We start from the raw sequence: 20,516 nt of genomic DNA, 5'->3' as shown, positions 1-20,516 counted from the left end.
TCATAGTACTCGGCCAGTAGTGCTCATAGTACTCGGTCAGTAGTACTCATAGTACTCGGCCAGTAGTACTCATAGTACTCGGTCAGTAGTGCTCATAGTACTCGGTCAGTAGTACTCATAGTACTACTCATAGTACTCGGTCAGTAGTACTCATAGTACTCGGTCAGTAGTACTCATAGTACTCGGCCAGTAGTACTCATAGTACTCGGTCAGTAGTACTCATAGTACTCGGCCAGTAGTACTCATAGTACTCGGTCAGTAGTACTGCCCATCGCCTTGAGTCAGACTTCTTTACTGACAGTGAAAGACACTTTTCTTCCTTCCTGTCGCCAGGTGTTCCTGCCTCGTAATAATTATTATCCTCCCTCAACACACGCACACGCGCACACACACACACACGCACACACACACACACACAGCCTGAGGCCTGAACAGAGCAGAGTCACATCCGTAAACAACTGAAGTTGTTCAAGAAAAGAAGTTTATTATAATTAATTAGTGACGAAAACAAAACAAAAGATCTGAAGAGCATCTGCTGAACACAAAGAAACAGAGTCAACGATAAACCAACAGACACAAGGGAGGCATCGTGTCCCACACACACACACACACACACACACACACACACACACACACACACACACACACACACACACACACACACACACACACACACACACACACACACACACACACACACACACACACACACACACACACAGAATCAGTTATTGTGGTAATCAGGCAGCTAATTGCTCCTCCAGCTGCACAGAAACAGCAATTAATCACAAGGCTGGAGGCGAGGAGAGAGGGAACGAGGAGAGGATGCGAGGGGAGAGAAGGAGACCTGAAAGAAGAGGAGGATGCAGAAGAGGAGGATGCAGAAAGGGTTGGGGAGGGGGGGGGGAGTGAAGGATGATGGGAGTAAGTAATCAAGCGACCCCGCAGAGGAGGAAGGAAGTGAGGAAGAAGAGATGGAGAAATCTGATTAAACAGGAACTCCTTCAATTACGGCGTTCAGGGTTCACGGAGCAGACTTCTCCTCCGCCTCGCTTTGTTTGGGGCGGCCAGAGCAGATCCAGATGTGGGAGAGAGAACGCGGTACACACACACACACACACACACGCTGACCTTTAATCAACAAGCCGCTCGAGAGCCGAGGTACAAACAGCTTGAATGGCTCCGCTCGGGGAACCGGGATGAGAGCCGAGCGTTGAGCTTTGGGACCTTTCATTTTCTGGCAAAAGGCCCAAAAATGTTCCCTTTGTTTTTGAGGCGGAAGGAAAATGTCAATCAATCGATTCAGTAATCAAAGATCAATACATCACACACCAAGACATCGAGTCGTTATCATGCTCAGAAATGTAGCTGCAACTTATTTTGAAAGCCCCTAAATGTAATCACGCATAGAGTGTGTGTGTGTGTGTGTGAAGTTGATGATGGTCTTGTTCATGCACAGGCCTGAGGGCCCCAAAGAGAGACTCTTAATGTCTTCCTGTCTCTTACGCACTCGGCCACAAACACTTCCATATGGGGCGACACGCTGCACTGGAATCTGTGTGTGTGTGTGTGTGTGGGCGTAATCAAAAGCCCGGGTCAAAGTTATATTCAGTCGACGTCTGGTACGGTCCGGTTTCCTTGATGCTTGTCTCAATAGATCAATATGCATCATCATCATCATCATCACTATCATCGTCACACTGGTGTCTACACACAGTGAAGATCTGTTCAACCCAAGAGACACTGGCAGATTTCTAGAGTCTGTCCCGATTAAATCACAATAAAAAAGTTAATTAATTAATTAATTAAATACTATCAACAACCACATGAGGGTAAAATATAATCAAGTGATAAATATCAATAAACTGAAAGAGGAAGAGGAATGTCATTTTAAAAAGAGTAAAATAAATCACATGATCTCAGATCTGCGGAGGAACAACTACGGGAAGAAAAATCTGGAAGCAAAAGTGAGGCGCAACAATACAAACTCTGTGTGTGTGTGTGTGTGTGTGTGTGTGTGTGTGTGTGTGTGTGTTCGGGGGCAGCCAACCAGAGATTTCCCACCGCAGGAACAAAACCTGCAGCTTCCTCCTCCTGCATGACTGCTCCTCAATGACCCCCCACCCCTCTGCTTCATCAGAACTCCTCCTCCTCCTCCTCCTCCTCTCCCAGGAGGAGCTGATCCTGCTGTTTGCCCTCCGCCTCGTTCCCGAGACGCAGGACGAATCCTGACTTCCCTTGAACGGGATCAAACCAACAATCGGTCGTCGTGGATGTGAAAATACGACCGTGGGTCAGCGGGTAGCAGGTCCGACTTTCAATCAGGGGGTCGGGGGTTCAATCCCCGCCCGAGTCGATGTGTCCTTGAGCAAGACACTTGACCCTGAAGTGCTCCCTGTAGCTGTGTCTATGGTCGCTTTGGATTAAAGCGTCAGCTAAAGAAAACAGAAGTAGTCATGTGACCTGCAGGCCCACAAACATGCAACGACTTCTCCAGAAGGTCTGCGCTCAGCTTCATAACAGAAGAGGAAAGGGGGATGAGATAAAGGCTGCAGGAGAAATGTGAAGCAATATAACGATCAGAAGGAAGCTAAAACTCCCAAATGTTACACACAGCTTGATGAACTTCACTTATGAAGAAAAGAGAAGAGGAATAAGAAGAAGAAAGAGAAGAAGTGAAAGAAGAAGTGGAAGAAGAAGAAAGAAAAAGAAGAAGTGAAAGAAGAAGAACAAGTAGAAGGATAAAAGAAGAACAAGAAGAACAAGTGGAAGAAGAGAAAGAGAAAAAAGAAAGAAGTGGAAGGATAAAAAAAGAAGAAGTGGAATAAGAAGAACAAGTGGAAGAAGAAAATAAATGGAGAAATCCTTCAGACAGAAGTGGAGGAACACATGGAGATCAAGACTCCAGGTATCCGTCGTCTCTTTAGTGGGACACACGGACGGGAGCTGACATCTTGTTCCTTTGGGGGGGGGGGGGGGGAGAATTTCCTTGAAGCCTCGTCTTCAACGAAGAGGAAATATGTCATACCTCTCTCCGGTGCCAGAAGCACAGCGACGGACCCGGAGGAGGAGGAGGAGGAGGATGACATCATCGGGACATGGTTAGAGCTCGGAATCTTTTCAAACATGAGAGGGGGAGAGGGATGAAGATGAAGATGGAGAATCCAGAGAGGACAGAAGGCCGAGAGATTTCCTGGGACGTCTTCCTCTCCTCAGAGACAGATGTGCGATGGCTTCAGCAGATGTTGAGCCAGAGTTTACGGGAGACTCTAAATCTTCTCTAATTCCAGCCTCCTGCAGGAAGTGATTTATGAAGAAAAGGAGAAGAAAGAAGTGGAAGAAGAAGAAGAAAGAAGAAGAAAGAATAAGAAGAAAAAGATGAAACAAGTGGAAGAACAAGAAAAAGAGGAAAAAGAAGAAAGAAGTGGAAGAAAAAGAAGAAGAAGAAAATGATGAAACAAGTGGAAGAAGAAGAGAAAGAAGAAGAACAAGTGGAAGAAGAAAAAGAACAAGCAGAAGAATAAAAAGAAGAAGTGGAAGAAGACAAAGAAGAAAGAAGTGGAAGAAGGAGAAGAAGAAAGAAGTGGAAGAAGAAAGAATAAGAAGAAAAAGATGAAACAAGTGGAAGAACAAGAAAAAGAGGAAGAAGAAAAACATGAAACAAGTGGAAGAAGAAGAGAAAGAAAAAGAACAACAAGTGGAAGAAGAAAAAGAACAAGCAGAAGAATAAAAAGAAGAAGTGGAAGAAGACAAAGAAGAAAGAAGTGGAAGAAGGAGAAGAAGAAAGAAGTGGAAGAAGAAAGAATAAGAAGAAAAAGATGAAACAAGTGGAAGAACAAGAAAAAGAAAAAGAAGAAAGAAGTGGAAGAAAAATAAGAAGAAACTGATGAAACAAGTGGAAGAAGAAGAGGAAGAGGAAAAAGAGTAAACAAGTTGAAGAATAAAAAGAAGAAGAAAGAAGTGGAAGAATAAAAACATGAAACAAGTGGAAGAAGAAGATAAAGAAGAACAACAAGTGGAAGAATAAAAAGAACAAGCAGAAGAATAAAAAGAAGAAGTGGAAGAAGACAAAGAAGAAAGAAGAATAAGAAGAGAAAGAAGACGAACAAGTGGAAGAAGAAGAGATAAGTGGAAAAGAGAAAATAGAACAACAAGTGGAAGAAGAAAAAGAAGTGGAAGAAGAAAAAATTGAAGAACAAAAATAAGACAGTGGAATAATAAGAAGAAAAAGAACATGTGGAAGAAGAAGAACAAGTGGAAGAAGGGAGAGAAGAACAAGTGGAAGAAGGAAGAGAAGAAAAAGTAGAAGAAGGAAGAGAAGAACAAGTGGAAGAAGGAAGAGAACAACAAGTGGAAGAAGTAAAAGAACAACAAGTGAAAGAAGGAAGAGAAGAGCAAGTGGAAGAAGGAAGAGAAGAACAAGTGGAAGAAGAAGAAATAAGTGTAAAAGAGAAAATAGAACAACAGGGGGAAGAAGAAAAAGAAGTGGAAGAAGAAGAAAATATGGAAGAACAAAAAGAAGAAACAGTGGAATAAGAAGAACAAAAAGAACATGTGGAAGAAGAAGAACAAGTGGAATAAGGAAGAGAAGAACAAGTGGAAGAAGTAAAAGAAGAACAAGTGGAAGAAGGAAGAGAAGAACACATGGTTCAATTCCTGCAGGCGGTTTGAAGTCAGTTACTTTTTAAATGTCATGATGTTATAACGACTTCAGCTTCTAGAGGACGGAGTGATTCGTGTATTTAATGTTTAGTGGTTTATATTGAATGTTTAGTGGTTTATATTGAATGTTTAGTGGTTTATATTTAATGTTTAGTGGTTGTTTATATTTGATGTTTAGTGGTTTATATTTAATGTTTAGTTTGTTTTTATATTTGATGTTTAGTGGTTTATATTTAATGTTAGTGGTTGTTTATATATGTGATGTTTAGACTTCTTTTTATATTTGATGTTTAGTGGTTTATATTTGATGTTTAGTGGTTGTTTATGTGATGTTTAGAGGTTTTTGTACCTCTCTCGTGTCGCTCTACACTTTTATTTATTTACCGCTTCCTTTGAGCTAAAACTCACTAAACTGAGTTTATGAGTGTCAAAAGGTGACGTGACCTCAACACCCTTTACATTACAGAAATAAACCGAAACATAAACAACATAAACTTGAAGAGAACTTTGTTTTGAAAAGAAAAGAAGAAAAGAAGAAGAGAAGAAAAGAAGAAGAGATGAATCATCAATTAGAGATAAAGTCATCCGCTCCGTCAAAATATACTCCGGCCCTTTTTGAAACCTGAAGCCGGCACGTAAAACCAGCAGAGCTTTTATGGGTCTCTTACACACACACACACACAAAGACATACATGCATGCACACACACACACACACACACACACACACACACACACACACACACACACACACACACACACACACACACACACACACACACACACACACACACACACACACACACACACAGCTCTAATAACCTCACACCTGTAGAATAGCAGGTCCTCACACCCCCATCCAGCAGCCTTTCATGTGTGTGTGTTTCTGAAAAGAGAGGGGAAGCACGAGGGAGGGGGAGGTGGAGAGAGACAGAGTGTGGGTGTGTGTGTGTGTGTGCCTGGATGTGCCTGTGTGTGTGTGTGTTTGGGGGTTGCAGGAAGGAATGTTTCAGCAGAGTAAACAGTGTGAAGCTTCCTGTAGAAAACACTTCAAAGCCAGAAAGAGGAAACCAGGATAACACACACACACACACAGAGACACACACACACACACACACGGCATCAAAGGCAGGTAGGAGTCATCTATCAACACAGGTAAATTAAAACCTGTAGAGCGCGCGCGCACACACACACACACACACATCTGCAGATTAATCGATTAATGTCACGACACACAGGTGACCTCACTAAAGTGGATTACCCGATGGTAACCATGGTGACCTGTGACCTGTAGCTACTGGCTGCAACATCATAAATCCTCATCTTGATCATCTGAAGTTTGGGAAAGATGACATTTTTGGAGATTGAAGATTTTTTTCAACCAATAATCGGGTAAAAAATACGAAAATGATAAATAAAAAAGAAATAAAATGTAGGGAAAAAAGATGGTTTGCAGGAGAGTGAAAGAGTAAAGGATCTGTAACGGCTTCATGTTAATGTTTTGTAGGTATGAAGATCTTTTGCTACCTACAATTTTTTCATTTTAAGGCAAAAATCTTACTAAGTCGTGATTGTTTTTACATATTTTGAGTTTAATGGGTGGTGTGGGATGTATAGTGGTGCGTTCAGGGCCGGGGACAAAGCAGCAGCAGCGGCGAGGAGGCGGTGCATCGCTTCACTTATTCCTGTTTTCCACATCAAATGTTTTTTAACAGGACGCTCACACACAAAAGGCAGGAAACCAGCTTTACTGCCTCCAATTCCCCCCCGAAGCCACAACACGCAGCTTTCCTTTTTCTTTTTCTTTTCATTCATCTGAGAGTTATTCAACTTTTATTTTCTTATAGCCTGCACAAAAAAAAATATTCGTCCACCTCGGCCCATTTAAGATTCATGATTTTATCATACAGTGAATTATATGCAACCAAATGCATACCAGATACAGGGGGGCGGGGGGGACATTAAACTGTCTTCAAACGGTTGGAAACGTCTAATTAGCATTTTAGGGACTTATTACACTTCAAAAAAGTCAAAAATGTAGGTCATGTTTTTTTTTAAAGCCAACAAAATCACAAAAACATTCTGGGACGCACTTTTCAATGCAGCACTACACATACAAATATCAAACGAATTTTACGTAAAGTTCATCAGTCACATGATGTCTTTTTTGGGAAACTATTTTTATAATTTAAAGTTTTTAATGGCTGTGTGTCGAATTTAGAAGGAACACGGAACACAATAATTTAAAAAAGTCTTTAAGTCCGTTTGCTGGGATTTATAAATGTACGACTATTCTTTAAATCTATTATATTTAAATTAGAGTTCAGACATTCGACGCTACGTTAAAAAAAAGAAGAAGAAAAAAAAGGGGCGGGACCGGAGCTGCAGCTGCGCGAGACAGGTAAGTTAAGAAAAGGTAACCAGTGTTTCGTGAATACAACAGAAACATATCTTTAAAAACCTTCACTGCACGATTAAGAAACACAGACACGTGACAGAAAACACACAAAACACGAGGAAACTTCTCCAAAAACTGAACTTTGTCTCATTTCTTTCGGGGGGACACTTTCCACTTTGAAGTCGACGCACCGGCGCCATCAACAGTCGTGAAAAGCGAAACAATGTAGCGTTGTTGCTGTTGCTGTTGTTGTTGTTGTTGTTTACCTTGAACCCGCAGCGCTCGTGGGTCGCTCTCCTGCTGCCGCCGGAGGTCGTAGATCCGCGGGAGGAACACAAGAGCAGGAACACACCGGAGAGGGTGATGAGGAAGCTCCGAGGGGCCGCCATTCCTCCCTCAAGTCTGGACGACTCTGAGAGAGAGAGGAGGAGGAGGAGAGAGAGGGAGAGAGAGAGGAGGAGGAGAGAGAGAGGGAGCGAGAGAGGAGGAGGAGAGAGAGAGGAGGGGGGGGAGTGTTTGAGTTTTGTCTATCTTTGTGAGGACCGGGCTGAATCTGAGCGGTCCTCCCTCCTTTTCTCCTAAAGGCCAGTTTGAGGGTTAAACCGGTGGAAAGTAACGAAGTACATGGACTTAACTTTGATTTTTCTTGTATATTTTAAAGTTAAATTCAGCGGTTTTATTGATGATATCAAATATAGTTCAGGAATACATTATGATATATTATTATAGGTTATTTACAGTAATTGAGCTCCACCTTTTTAGGTGCAACATTAAAGTGATGGACACAGTAATGGCTCAATAATTATTACACTGTAATATGATATACATCGTTCTGAAATGAGTATAATTTGTACTTTTAAGTATATTTTGATGATACATATTAACTTTTATTCTAAAACAATGAGAATGCACCTTTACTTGTTACAGATTGTTTTTCCACTGTGGTATTGCTCCTTTTTCTTCAGTAAAATAGCTTATTAGTATTCCCACCTTTTATGAGACAGGAAGCACAAATGCAATAGGAAAACAATTTAGATACAAAGATATCAAATACAAAATATTTGTGAGAATTTATGAGATAGAAAGCTACACTTTTTACTTTCTAAATCAGAGTTTAAACATCTGCATTCAACCAGCTGTGGTGGAAAGTAACTAAGTACATCAACTACTGATTAATATACTTTTGAGGAGATGTTTTGAACTTTGAATACTATAACTTTGGACTTGTACTTTGCTGCATTTCATAGTGACTTATTGTACCTTTTACTTGTTTACACATCCTTAATCAATAATAAAACCGGACAAACATAGACAATTAAATACTTGTATGATTATTTTTAACGTGTTGTTTTCACGGCGTGTTGAAAGACATATATGTGCTTTAAAACACAAAGACACGGGAAATTATAATGTTCTTCTTTTGCTGTTATATTTCTAAAAGCACTTTGTCGTTGTGTGCTACTGACGCTACTTTACACCCTCTGGTGGTCAAATAAGTAACTACAATTGTTTCTGTAACTACTCCTCTTTCCTGCACAGAGACATGAGGAATTCATTTCCACCTCAAAACATTACCTTCAATGTGCACATTTATTAATATCCAATATGATGCCAAGTGCTCTTTAAACAAAGATATAGCGACACATGACTATCATTTCACACTCATTTATGTACATGTATGGAAAGCAAACAACCCAACGTGTTATATTATATATAAGTTATATATTATGTATATTAAATATGATATATATTAAATATGATTTATAATATCTATAAAATATAACGCTTTGGGTTGTTTGGTTTTCATACATGTGTGTGAAATGATAGTATGATATATTAAATATATAATATATTTAATATACTGTATATTAAATACATTATATATAAATACAATTTATTATATTATATATATATTAAATCTAATCAATATATTTTATATATATTAAATATATATAAATATTTATATAAATATATGTATGTATATAAATATATTTATAGACATATTTAATATACATATTAAATATATTTATTTATTCATATTCATTAATAAATAACGTTGTTTCTAAAGCAAGCAGCTCGGCCGCCATTGTGGCTCAAAGCTCTACACGGGTGATAGTGAAAGGGCGATCCTGGTCAGAGCCAAAATGGCGCCGTTTCCCCTTTAAACAAGGAGCCAATCAAATTCGCTGATTTTTCTCCTATCCAATCACAATCAATTAAGTGGGCGGGACCCTCTGAACCGGGAGGAGCTTCCGTTTCGGGGTGTTGTGAATTCGTTTCCTCCAAAGAAATCTTGAGTCGGGAGTCTTTTTCGTTGTTGTTGGTCGGTACCGATTTGTTGTGGGTTTCGTCCGTTTCCGTTCGCACCGACCACCAACCGGCCTGCCGCCATGCCCGGGATAGAGAAGCTGCCGATAGAGGAGACGCTGGAAGACAGTCCTCAGGTAACAGCCCCGTCGCGACTCGTCCGGTTCGGCTAGCTGCCTGTCTTTGGGGGCTCACGGCCCAGCTGGCTCCATCAGAGCTGTCACGTGTCAAGCTGCGCGTCGGCATCAGACCGTGATTGATATATTGATCAGCTGGAGGGGGAGGGGTCGGGGGGGCTCGTGAGACGATTAGGTAGACGGCTACTTCCTTAGCCTGTTAGCTAGCTGCCCCTCTGGGCCACCCGGGCTGCTCGATGTCATTGTTGATGTCTGACACACGCAGAGCTGCAGAACTCACCTGTCCGCCACTCACCTGTCCGCCACTCACCTGTCCGCTACAGGCTGCACGTGTTCGGTAAACGGTTCGCCCAGGTACAACCATGAAGCCTCCGGTGTCTCACGTGACTACTGTACCTGAGGAGTTTTTCAATTTCCTGTTCTTTTGTTTATACTTCTGCAACATTTCAGAGGCAAATATTAAACTTCCCCCCCCTTTTTTCAAGTTACTTTACAGATTCTGATTAATAATAACATAATATAATACCTGGATACATTATAATATATTATTATTATTATGGGTTAGTGATTTATTGATCCCTAAGTGAACTTCACAAGCTGCTTGCAAGTGCATAGAGTAAAACAAAAATAAAAACATTTTAACAGCTGCAACAGTAAAGTGAGCAATTTTTTTTAAGAGTGCATATATATATAAATACATATATATATATATATAAATACATATATATAAATACATACATATATATATATATAAATACATATATATATACATACATACATATATATATATAAATACATATATATATATATATATAAATACATATATATACAGGACTGTCTCAGAAAATTAGAATATTGTGATAAAGTTCTTTATTTTCTGTAATGCAATTAAAAAAACAAAAATGTCATGCATTCTGGATTCATTACAAATCAACTGAAATATTGCAAGCCTTTTATTCTTTTAATATTTAATAATTTTTTAATTGCATTACAGAAAATAAAGAACTTTATCACAATATTCTAATTTTCTGAGACAGTCCTGTATATATATGGTGGCTAGTGTTAAAAAGCTGGTGGCTAGTGTTATAAGGTATCAGCACAGTGTCACACATGTAAGAATCAAGTCTCTACTTTATGTAATTGATTTAAATCAAAGGCAAATAATATATATATATATATATATATCCTTATTTGTGGTGCTCACTTGGTTTTGATTCTTGTTTCCTAACATGAGCCGTTGCTTATTCACTATAGTTGCCCGTTGATGTGTGTAAAATTGACCCCATTATCATAACTGCATGTCCTTATTCATAAGAAAAATAAATAAATAAAGCTGTCCGGTGCTCTATTATGGTTCGTATTATTTACTTTGAATGGTATTAAGTTATTTCTAATGTGCTGTACTGTAGCTTCGCATTGTGTGTATGTTGTGTTCTTCTTACCACACGTATGTGTAGTGCGTCTCATCCTGTACTGTTAGTTATTGTTTTATGTTTTTATTGTTTCATGTTTATTATGGTCTGTCAAGGGACTACAGATGCACATTTGCTGTGTCGCTAAAATCTGGTTTAGAGCATAAATGGTGACATGTATGTTGTAACTGTACATGGTCCCTTTTTAAATAAAGTTAATTTAAAAAATAAACAAATTTAAGAAAATTGGAAGAAATATGATTGTTTTCATGTAGACGCAGCAAAACAGTATTCTCTCCAACGGGCAGGTGAGACACACCTTGAGGATCAGTGCTCTGTGTGGACGAGCAACAGGTGCATTTACATAGAGAGAGGTGTGTGTGTGTCTGTGTGTGTGTGTGTGTGGATTTGTTTTTTACACAAGATCATTTGGCCGTTGTGGTTTCATAGATCGGTCAGATGATTAACGATGACTCCGTTCTCTCCGTGTGTGTGTGTGTGTGTGTGTGTGTGTGTGTGTGTGTGTGTGTGTGTGTGTGTGTGTGTGTGTGTGTGTGTGTGTGTGTGTGTGTGTGTGTGTGTGTGTGTGTGTGTGTGTGTGTGTAGACGCGCTCTCTGCTGGGCGTGTTCGAGGAGGACACCGCGGCGATGTCCAACTACTGCACACAGCTGTACCGCGCCATGCAGAGGATTTACGACGCGCAGGTATGAAACGCACACCTGAGCCGCCGGCTGTGCGGGTCTCGACAGAACGTCCGGGGAGGCGGATAACCGGCAGCTGATTGGTTCTGCTCTCTCTGGCAGAATGAACTCAGCGCTGCGACTCACCTGACCTCCAGACTGCTGAAGGAGTACGACAAACAGGTGGGCAGCTAGCCACCGGCCTAATAACACTAGCCACCGGCCTAATAACACTAGCCACCGGCCTAATAACACTAGCCACCAGCCTAATAACACTAGCCACCGGCCTAATAACACTAGCCACCAGCTTTATGATGAACAATTTCCGGTTGTTGCTGCTGCAGCGGCACCTTTCTTCTTCTCACCACATCAATCTAATCCTCTCCTCCTCCTTGTCTGCAGCGTTTTCCTCTCGGGCGCGATGACGAGGTGATGAGCTCCACCCTGCAGCAGTTTGCAAAAGTCATCGATGAGGTGAGAGAGAAGAGAAACACACCAGAGCTCCGTCTGCAGCTGTTTGATCCCTCTTGGATGAAGCCACGGCCGAGTTTACCTGACAGGATATGACATCATACTCTCTCTCTCTCTCTCTCTCTCTCTCTCTCGCTCTCCTTTGTAGTTGAGTTCCTGCCACGCAGTCTTGTCCACCCAGCTTGCAGATGCCATGATGTTTCCCATTACGCAGTTTAAAGAGAGAGACCTGAAGGGTAGGAAACACACATATCCACATGCATTCTCTCCACTCACCAGCAGGGGGCCACTCCTCTGGTTGTCTATAAATGACTCTACTTCTCTCTTTATTCCCTCAGTAAACATTGTAAACATGAGTTTATGGTCTCAATCTCAACATCTGACATACAGTCTATTGTTGAAGCTTTTCTGATTGTTGCCACACAGCTGGAGGCTCACCGTCATCTTCATTTATAAGATTTTCTTTAATTGGTATAAAGGGGCTTTAAACCAGGACAAGAGACCCAGACGGACTTTGCACTGTAACTTATATTTATTTCCTCCTCTCTCTCCAGAGATCCTCACCCTGAAAGAAGTCTTCCAAATATCCAGTGACGGTGAGCGTTTACTTCAGGCTCCCATTACCACTCAATATATCAATTTATATTAGTTTTCGTTCCCATTTCAAAGGATAAGAGCCTTAGAGGAGTCATCATCCAATTAACCAATCATAAACTCCGCCCACTCTTCTGCTGATTAGCTTTTACGCTTTTTCTTATCGCATTATTGCGTCACTTGAAAATCCATCTCGGCTACAAAAACTGATATGAAGTAATAACCGTGTCGTCTTAACGTCTGGCTCTTCTCTACCAACCTGAAGCCTGTTGCTTCAAACATGTAGAAAATATTTAGATAGTTTATATTTCTGGATAAAATTGTCCAACTGCCTATTTTGCCTATAAAAAGCTGCAAATGAGAGAAGTTTAAAACATACCGATGTTGGCCAGTTGTCCATAAAGAACAGACAGAAAGAAGATATGTGTGGATGTCCAGTTAAAATAATGTAAGATTAGGCTTTAAATTCCATTTGAAAAACAAAGATATGTTTCATGACTAGTGTGTGTCTGTGTGTGTCTGTGTGTGTGTGTGTGTGTGTAGATCACGACGTGGCCGTAAACAGGTTCAGCCGCCTGTCCAAGAAGAGAGACAACGACAAGGTGAGAACTTCAATAATAAAACGTAACATGAGATTATTCTTTATTTTTAACAGTCTGTAACTACTTCAAAGTTTCCTTAAAAGATCAAAAGGAGGAGAAAATACAGAAAAAAGATCTGAAAACTTTTTACTTTTTTAAATTGTATTCTGTTGAGTTTTTAAGAAGTTGTTAATTTTTAAAATAATAATAATTTCCCAATTAAAAATAAAATAATAATTAAATACAATTATTTTCCTTTTTGGTTGCAACCACATTTTAAAATGCTAAATAAATCTGTGGCAACCTGACGTATATAACAGTGTCGTCTCCTCATTATTCAACATAGAAGGTGGCAACTAAAAGCTGAGGGCTGGTAGTCTGCCTAGCAACCACCTTTTTTAAAAAGATGGTGTCGAGCCCAAAGGAAACTACATGACGCGAGGCATAATATAAATAATTAGAAATATATGGATGTGTGAAATAATGCATTAACACCTTCTAGATCGGTTATAAGCCGATAACTTCTCTATTATATACGTCTTAAAAGCTCTTATGTGCCGATATGAACATTTGACGAGACGCCTATGGAGACTAAAAGTGTCTATCAGTGTGTGTGTGTGTGTGCTCGTGACCTTTCACAATAAGAGCGTGTGCGCTGCAGTTGCGGGCGGAGGCCGTGGAGGACGTCTACACCTCCCGCAAGAAGCAGCACCAGACCATGATGCACTACTTCTGCTCGCTGAACACGCTGCAGTACAAGAAGAAGACGGCGCTGCTGGAGCCGCTGCTGGGCTACATGCAGGCCCAGGTACGCACACACACACACACACACACACGCTCACACACACAAGCTGTAACCGGAGCTGATATTCATCCGCAGATCAGTTTTTTTAAACTGGGTTCGGAAAATCTCACCCAGCAGTGGGAGGACTTCCTGGGAACCATAGGAACCAGTGTGCAGAAGTAAGACCCCCCTCACACACACACGCACACACACACATATAAACACACACGCACACACATGCACAAACACACACGCACACACACACACACACCACCTCTTTACATGTTTTTCTTCTTTTGTTTTTTCTCCATTCAATGTCGTAAATGCGTTGTTTTATTTTCTTGAACTCAGTTTTAGTGTGTGTGTGTGTGTGTGTGGCTCTTTTTTTAAAGCGCTATAGAAATACAATTTGATTATTATTTTAATGTTATTTCTTACATCTCGTAGTATCTCTTCAAGGAAATTTAAATTTTTGTCTGGACATTTTCCAAAGGAAAATGTATTAAAAAATATATATATATTTTTATTATATATTTTCGAATACTTTTTTCTTTCATTTTAAATTTTTTCGAATAGAAAATGTATTAAATGTATTTTTCTTAAATATACTGTATATATTTATATAATTATAATATATATATTTGTTATTTTAAATACATTATCCTTTGGAAAATTTCCAGATGTGTACTGACTTGATGTGTGTGTGTGTGTGTGTATGTTTGTGCGTGTGTTTGTGCGTGTGTGTGTGTGTGTGTAGCGTGCGTCGGGAGATGGAGCAGGAGGTCGGGCAGATGCAGGAGACCATCCAGGAGATGGAGACGTCATGTGACCAACTGTACGCGCCGTGTGACCCTGACCCCGCCCACACGCTGGTCTGTCGCAACCTGACCAGGAAGCAGGGCTACATGTACATCCGCAAGTAGGACACGCACACACACACGCACACGCACAGGCACACACACACACACACACACACAGGCACACACACAGGCACACACACACACACACGTGATATTAAAGCACCTCCTGCGTCCCTCCAGTAAGACGGGGCTGGTGTCGTCGTCCTGGGAGCGCCAGTACTTCTTCACGCAGGGCGGGAACTTGATGCAGCAGGGCCGCGGCGAGGTGGCGGGCGGCCTGCTCACCGACCTCGACAACAGCTCCGTCATGGCGGTCGACTGCGACGACCGGCGCTTCTGCCTCCAGGTCACGTCCTTCGACGGCAAGAAGTGAGCGGCCGTTTTCTTTTTTATTCCACTCGCGCCTCCACTTTTTTGAATGCCACTTCATCCGAGTCGTTCCTCCCGTTTGGTCTCAGAGTCGTGACGCTGCAGTCGGAGAGCCGACAGGACTGCGAGGAGGTAAACCACCTGTTTGTTTTATTTATATGCAGGGTTCGTACGGTCACGGAAAACCTGGAAACGTCATGGAATTTTTAAATGGTCATTTCCAGACCTGGAAAAGTCATGGAAAAAACGTAAATCATAAAAGTTGTGTAAAAGTCATGGAAATATGTTATAATCACATCATTTACGCCGAGTTTGAATAATTAATGTTTTTTAAAGAAAGACGCTCAAAATATAAGCCGGCGTACGCTCTCAATACGCAAAATGTTCAACATTTTTCATGTTTATACCGAGATTTCAGTTTGGTCATGGACATTTGGTTTAAAGTCCTGGAAATCCATTGGTCAGAATGTGTAAGAACCCTGTGTATATATACGTCACATGACCTGCGACCATGTCTCCTCACCCCTCGTCTCCTCTTTCCTTCCCTCCTCCAGTGGATCGCCACCATCAACAACATCTCCAAACGGATCTACCTGAGCGAGAACGCCGAGGTCTGTGATCTACTTCCTCCCCTGAAGGCCTCGATACGTTATATAGTTAAAAGACGAGATCAAATGAAAGTGATAGTTAGACAACTGGGAAAACTCTTTCGGGAACTTTCTCCGGAACGCCGTTTAAAATTTCGTGCACTCGTACTCGTTTCCTATTGGTCGACGCTGACGGTGCTGTCGTCCCATTGGCAGGAGCTGGCGGCCAGAGTAAACCAATCGGCTCTCGAGGCCGTGACGCCGTCGCCGTCCTTCCAGCAGAGGCACGAGAGCATGAGGCCCAGCAGGTGTGTGTGTGTGTGTGTGTCAGTGTGTGTCAGTGTGTGTGTGTGTCATTATGTTAGACAAATGAAGGTGGCCAATTTCTGTGGGAAACCATCCATCTCTCTCTCTCTCTCTCTCTCCCCCAGTAAAGGGCGTGCGGGCCGAGCGAGCAGCATCAGCTCCGTGGGCTCCGAGCCGTCGCCCGCCCTCTCTGCGCTCTCATTGGATGCCCTGGTCGCCCCGGAAACGCCCATCCAGTTCGACATCATATCCCCTGTCAGTGAGGAGAACTCAGGGCAGAGCAAGACGGCAGCACAGTCCGGCAGGTGTGTGTGTGTGTGTCTTTTTTTTAAAGCGCTATAGAAATCAAATGTATCATGATTATTATTATTTAAATGTTCTGTCTTACATCTCGTAATATCTCTACACGGAAATTTACATTTCTCAGGAAATTTTCCAAAGGAAAATGTATTTTAATAAAAAAATATATATCTATATATATTCATTTTTATTTTTCAAATTATTTTTTTGCATTTAAAATGTATTAAATGTATATATTTTTAAATGTATTAAATAAAAATATACAATTATATTTATATATATATTTTTTTTAGATACATTTTCCTGTATTAAAAAGAATGAAATTAAATACAAATATAAAATTATATATATTTATATACATATATATTTATATATGTATATATACATATATTTTTAAAATATATATATATTTATTTTAAGATACATTTCTCTTTGGAAAATTTCCAGAAGTGTACTGACTTGAGGTGTGTGTGTGTTTCAAGTTTCAAGTTTCAAGTTTTTTTTATTGTCACATCCCCTTTTATACAAGTATAATCGGTTTGTGAAATTCTTATGTGCAAAACACCCGACAGCAGTAGCAGACTAAAAAAAGAATAAGAATGAGAATAAACTATACAATATCCACACAAAAAAAAAGAAGAAAGTATTAACAATATATATATAAAACAATGTAATAGAATATACATCATGACAATATATATATATAAAACAATGTAATAAAATATACACTTTTTTGAGACAATATATATATATATATGTATATACATACAATATATATATACAATATATATATATATAAAACAATGTGTTTGTGTTTCCACAGAAGGAGTAATCCATTTGGAGAGTCAGGAGACGGCGCCTCAGAAGACAGTGAAGGTCCGTCTGTTAAATATTTTATATTATTTAATGTTTCCATGATTTCTATTACAGTTGAGCGCAACGTTGTCACTACTTTTTAAATAATAATAAAAGGTCCAAGTAAGTTTCCATGTGAGGCTCTCGTCGGCTCACTGCCGCCCCCTTGTGGCCGCGGGGAGAACAACACCTCCACTTTAACTAGTCGCTTATAATCAGCAGTGTTTTGGTTTTCATGGATGAGTCTTTTGAAATGCAGCTCGCCGTCTCCTCCCTGGCAACATATTCTATACTGTCCTCCATTTTCAACGTGTCTCCGTGTCGGCGTCCAGACTCGATCCTCCACCAGCTGTTCATCGTCCGCTTCCTGGGCTCCATGGAGGTGAAGACGGCCGAGTCGCCGGACGTCATCCCCGAGACCATGAGGCAGATCCTGGCGGCCCGAGCCATCCACAACATCTTCCGGATGACCGAGTCGCACCTGCTGGTCACCTGCGACTGCCTCAAGTACGACTCCGCCGCCGCCGTGGCGCCCTCTAGTGGCGGGAGAGAGAAAGAGCTAGGACGGTCACATTCGAGTCTAAAGGGGTCATCCTCCTTTCTTTTTTTAATTTTTATGACGAGCAGCATATGAGGAACCGTCAGGGAGTCACGGAAAATATTTTATATTTTATTTGTAATATATGAGTTTAATAAAACGTCTGTTGACTCTTTGGTTTCAGGCTCATCGACCCGCAGACGCAAGTCACTCGACTCCGGGTGAGATGACCTCCGACCTCCGCTCGGAGAGTTTAAAAAAAGTCTCACGTGACACGATTCTCACATCCTTCCCTCGTGTCCTCCTCTTGTCTCCTCTCTCCTCCCTGCAGTTCCCCATCACCAGTGTGCTGCAGTGTTCGTCCCACCAGGACAACAAGAGGCTGTTTGGTTTCGTCCTGCAGGCGGCGGGGGGGGGGCGGGGCGACAGCCGCACCGTCTGCTACATCTTCGAGTCCAACAACGACGGAGAGAAGGTCGTAAACCCTCGTTCCCTCGTTCCCTCGGTGAACGCTCACTGTCTGACCCGCCCGTCTTCTTCTTCACGTGTTTTCAGATCTGCGACAGCGTCGGCCTCGCCAAGCAGATCGCCTTCCACTCCGAGATGGTGAGACGGGTCTCGGCCTCCGTTGATCCACTTTTTCTTCCGGAGTCGGAGTCTCCGGGGGGGCGGAGTTAATTTGTCTGCGTCCCTCTGGTTGTTGCGTAGGACCGTAAGGCCGTGGAGAAGAGGAAGGAGCACGACAAGGCGAAGGAGAAACAGCAGGAGGAGCGCAGCAAGCAGAAGCAGATAGAGAAGGTGACCTTTTGACCTTTGACCCCCCCCCCCCCTTAAACCAGGCGGCAACCTCCGGTTTCACCGGGTGAAGCCGCCGTGGAGTCTTAGAACGTGTATTCTCTCTCCTGACCACCAGGGGGCAGCGACTCTGGTTGTATAGAGGTCTCTGCTTCATGTGTTTAAGCTGCATTCTCTCTCCTGACCACCAGGGGGTGACTTCTCTGGTTGTATAGAAGCCTCTGCTCCATGTGTTAACACTTCATTCTCTCCAGGACCTGGAGGAGCAGAGCCGCCTGATCGCCGCCTCGAGTCGCCCCGCCAACCAACCTGCCGCCGATGGACAGTTCCTGGTGCTTAGCAACAGCCAATCGGAGGACAGCGATGCCGGGGCGGAGGAGGGGAAGAAGGAGTCTGAAGCATGACGGACGTGAGCGGAGGAGGCGTGAAAAAACATGCACTCCCTCTCTGGCTGGACTCTGTTAGCAGAACTAAATGGAAGGAGGAGGAGGAGATAACGTCTTTGTTTTCTTTTTTTGCGTTTAAAAAAAAAAAGCTGCTTTTTATCCCGTCTCTCCAGAAAAAGACGCAAATATCGAATTTAACCTGCAAGTTTATTTGTTTGTTTTTGTTTATTTCAAAGAGAGATAAGGGCAACGACACAGGATTATGACCGGGGGTCTGACGGAGACCCCAGAGCGCCGAACAAAGAGGGGGAGTTTTATTTTGAAAAATCCTTCCACTTGTTTTTGGCATTTTATTTTGTACTTTTTTAGCGTTGTTTTTGTTCTTTTTTTAATCCTCTTTTCTTTTCACTGGTTTTCGCTCATTTCTTCATCGATGGATCAAATTGAGCAGAATATTGATCTGCAGCTGATTCTAATCATCGATCGTGGTTCCGTCTACTCAAGTACGGACCGATCGATTAGTCGATAAATAACTGATTGATCGTTGTAAATTCCGCCTCGTTCATTTATTAGTTTAAGAAGCTGAATCACACGTCATCCGGTGCTTTACAGGTTAAACAATTGAGCTAAATTTGGTTTAAAATAAATGATCCGTGTCAAACTTTATGTATAAATACGGAAATTAGTTGAAAGAAATTAACGAACGAGGACATGAGGCCGAATTGAAAATGACAAATTGAGCTTTTGAATTAGTAAAAATAAATAAAAGATCAAATAAAACGTTTAAACTGTAGGAACGCACTAACTGACTAATCTGTTACGAAAAACACTAAAATTATGTTCTTTTAAATATATATTTACCGCCAAAGTTTCCAGCATCATTTTATCAGAGTAGGTCAAACCCTGGGGTCAAAGGTCAGCTCTGCTTCATCCACATCCTGTGTGTGTGTGGGAGAGAAACTACAAAATAAGAGCGTAATATTTTAATTCCACGTGTTTGCAATAGTTGCATAAAAGTATTGCTCATAAATAATAATAATAATCACGTATAATATCTTTAAGACATTAAACAAAAAGCACGAATCCGATGAACCGATCTCACGTTTCGGCCTCGTCTCCGATTTGAAAACTAAAAGAAAGGGAAAAACGATGAAAAAAAATAAAACATTTCTAACGATCAAAATTCTGCCAAATAATCTGCTGAGTCTGCATTTTTTGTTTATCCATGTCATTCGTTTTGGCTCCGCCTTCTTTTTTTCTTATTATGTCGGGGTGTCAGAGGTCACGGAGACGATGTTCCTTAAAAATCGGCGGTTACTGACGACGAACTGTAAATGTTCAGTGATGATTGTTTGTGTCATAAACGATGGTGATGATAATAATAAAAAAGGCTTTTCAGTGGTAAATAAAAGCACTAACTCCACCCGTCCGACTGTCTGTGTTCAAATCAAGCCAACTTGTCGGGTCACACGCGGTAAAAAAGTAATTAAATGTA

General features: G+C 41.4%; 2 protein-coding genes across 3 annotated transcripts in view; one reads left to right on the top strand and one right to left on the bottom strand.

Annotated features, from left to right (window-relative positions):
* Window positions 1-7,477, bottom strand: part of il17rd (interleukin 17 receptor D) — a 33,501-nt gene extending 26,024 nt beyond the window's left edge. The window contains exon 1 of one of the 2 annotated variants that reach the window (XM_056438122.1): window positions 7,325-7,477. In XM_056438122.1, coding sequence (XP_056294097.1) covers window positions 7,325-7,447 — 123 coding nt within the window. In that variant the 5' untranslated portion in view covers window positions 7,448-7,477. The remainder of the gene's footprint in view (window positions 1-7,324) is intronic. The other variant, XM_056438124.1, reaches the window with a different exon arrangement.
* Window positions 7,478-9,330: 1,853 nt separating this feature from the next.
* appl1 (adaptor protein, phosphotyrosine interaction, PH domain and leucine zipper containing 1) lies at window positions 9,331-20,444 on the top strand. The gene is made up of 22 exons (XM_056436532.1): window positions 9,331-9,502; window positions 11,521-11,619; window positions 11,719-11,778; window positions 11,998-12,069; window positions 12,215-12,302; window positions 12,621-12,662; window positions 13,204-13,262; window positions 13,903-14,049; window positions 14,122-14,204; window positions 14,783-14,944; window positions 15,066-15,254; window positions 15,344-15,386; window positions 15,809-15,865; window positions 16,058-16,149; window positions 16,273-16,452; window positions 17,271-17,323; window positions 17,635-17,809; window positions 18,025-18,061; window positions 18,172-18,315; window positions 18,396-18,446; window positions 18,549-18,638; window positions 18,890-20,444. Exons 1-22 carry the CDS (start codon window positions 9,449-9,451, stop codon window positions 19,037-19,039), a joined length of 2,127 nt encoding a protein of 708 aa, XP_056292507.1. The 5' UTR covers window positions 9,331-9,448; the 3' UTR covers window positions 19,040-20,444.
* Window positions 20,445-20,516: the final 72 nt, after the last annotated feature.

This window comes from Pseudoliparis swirei, chromosome 18, assembly GCF_029220125.1.
Source record: "Pseudoliparis swirei isolate HS2019 ecotype Mariana Trench chromosome 18, NWPU_hadal_v1, whole genome shotgun sequence".
Classification (NCBI taxonomy): Eukaryota; Metazoa; Chordata; class Actinopteri; order Perciformes; family Liparidae; genus Pseudoliparis; species Pseudoliparis swirei.
The sequence above is the reverse complement of the archived record's forward strand: the minus strand, read 5'-3'. Positions and strand labels throughout refer to the sequence as shown.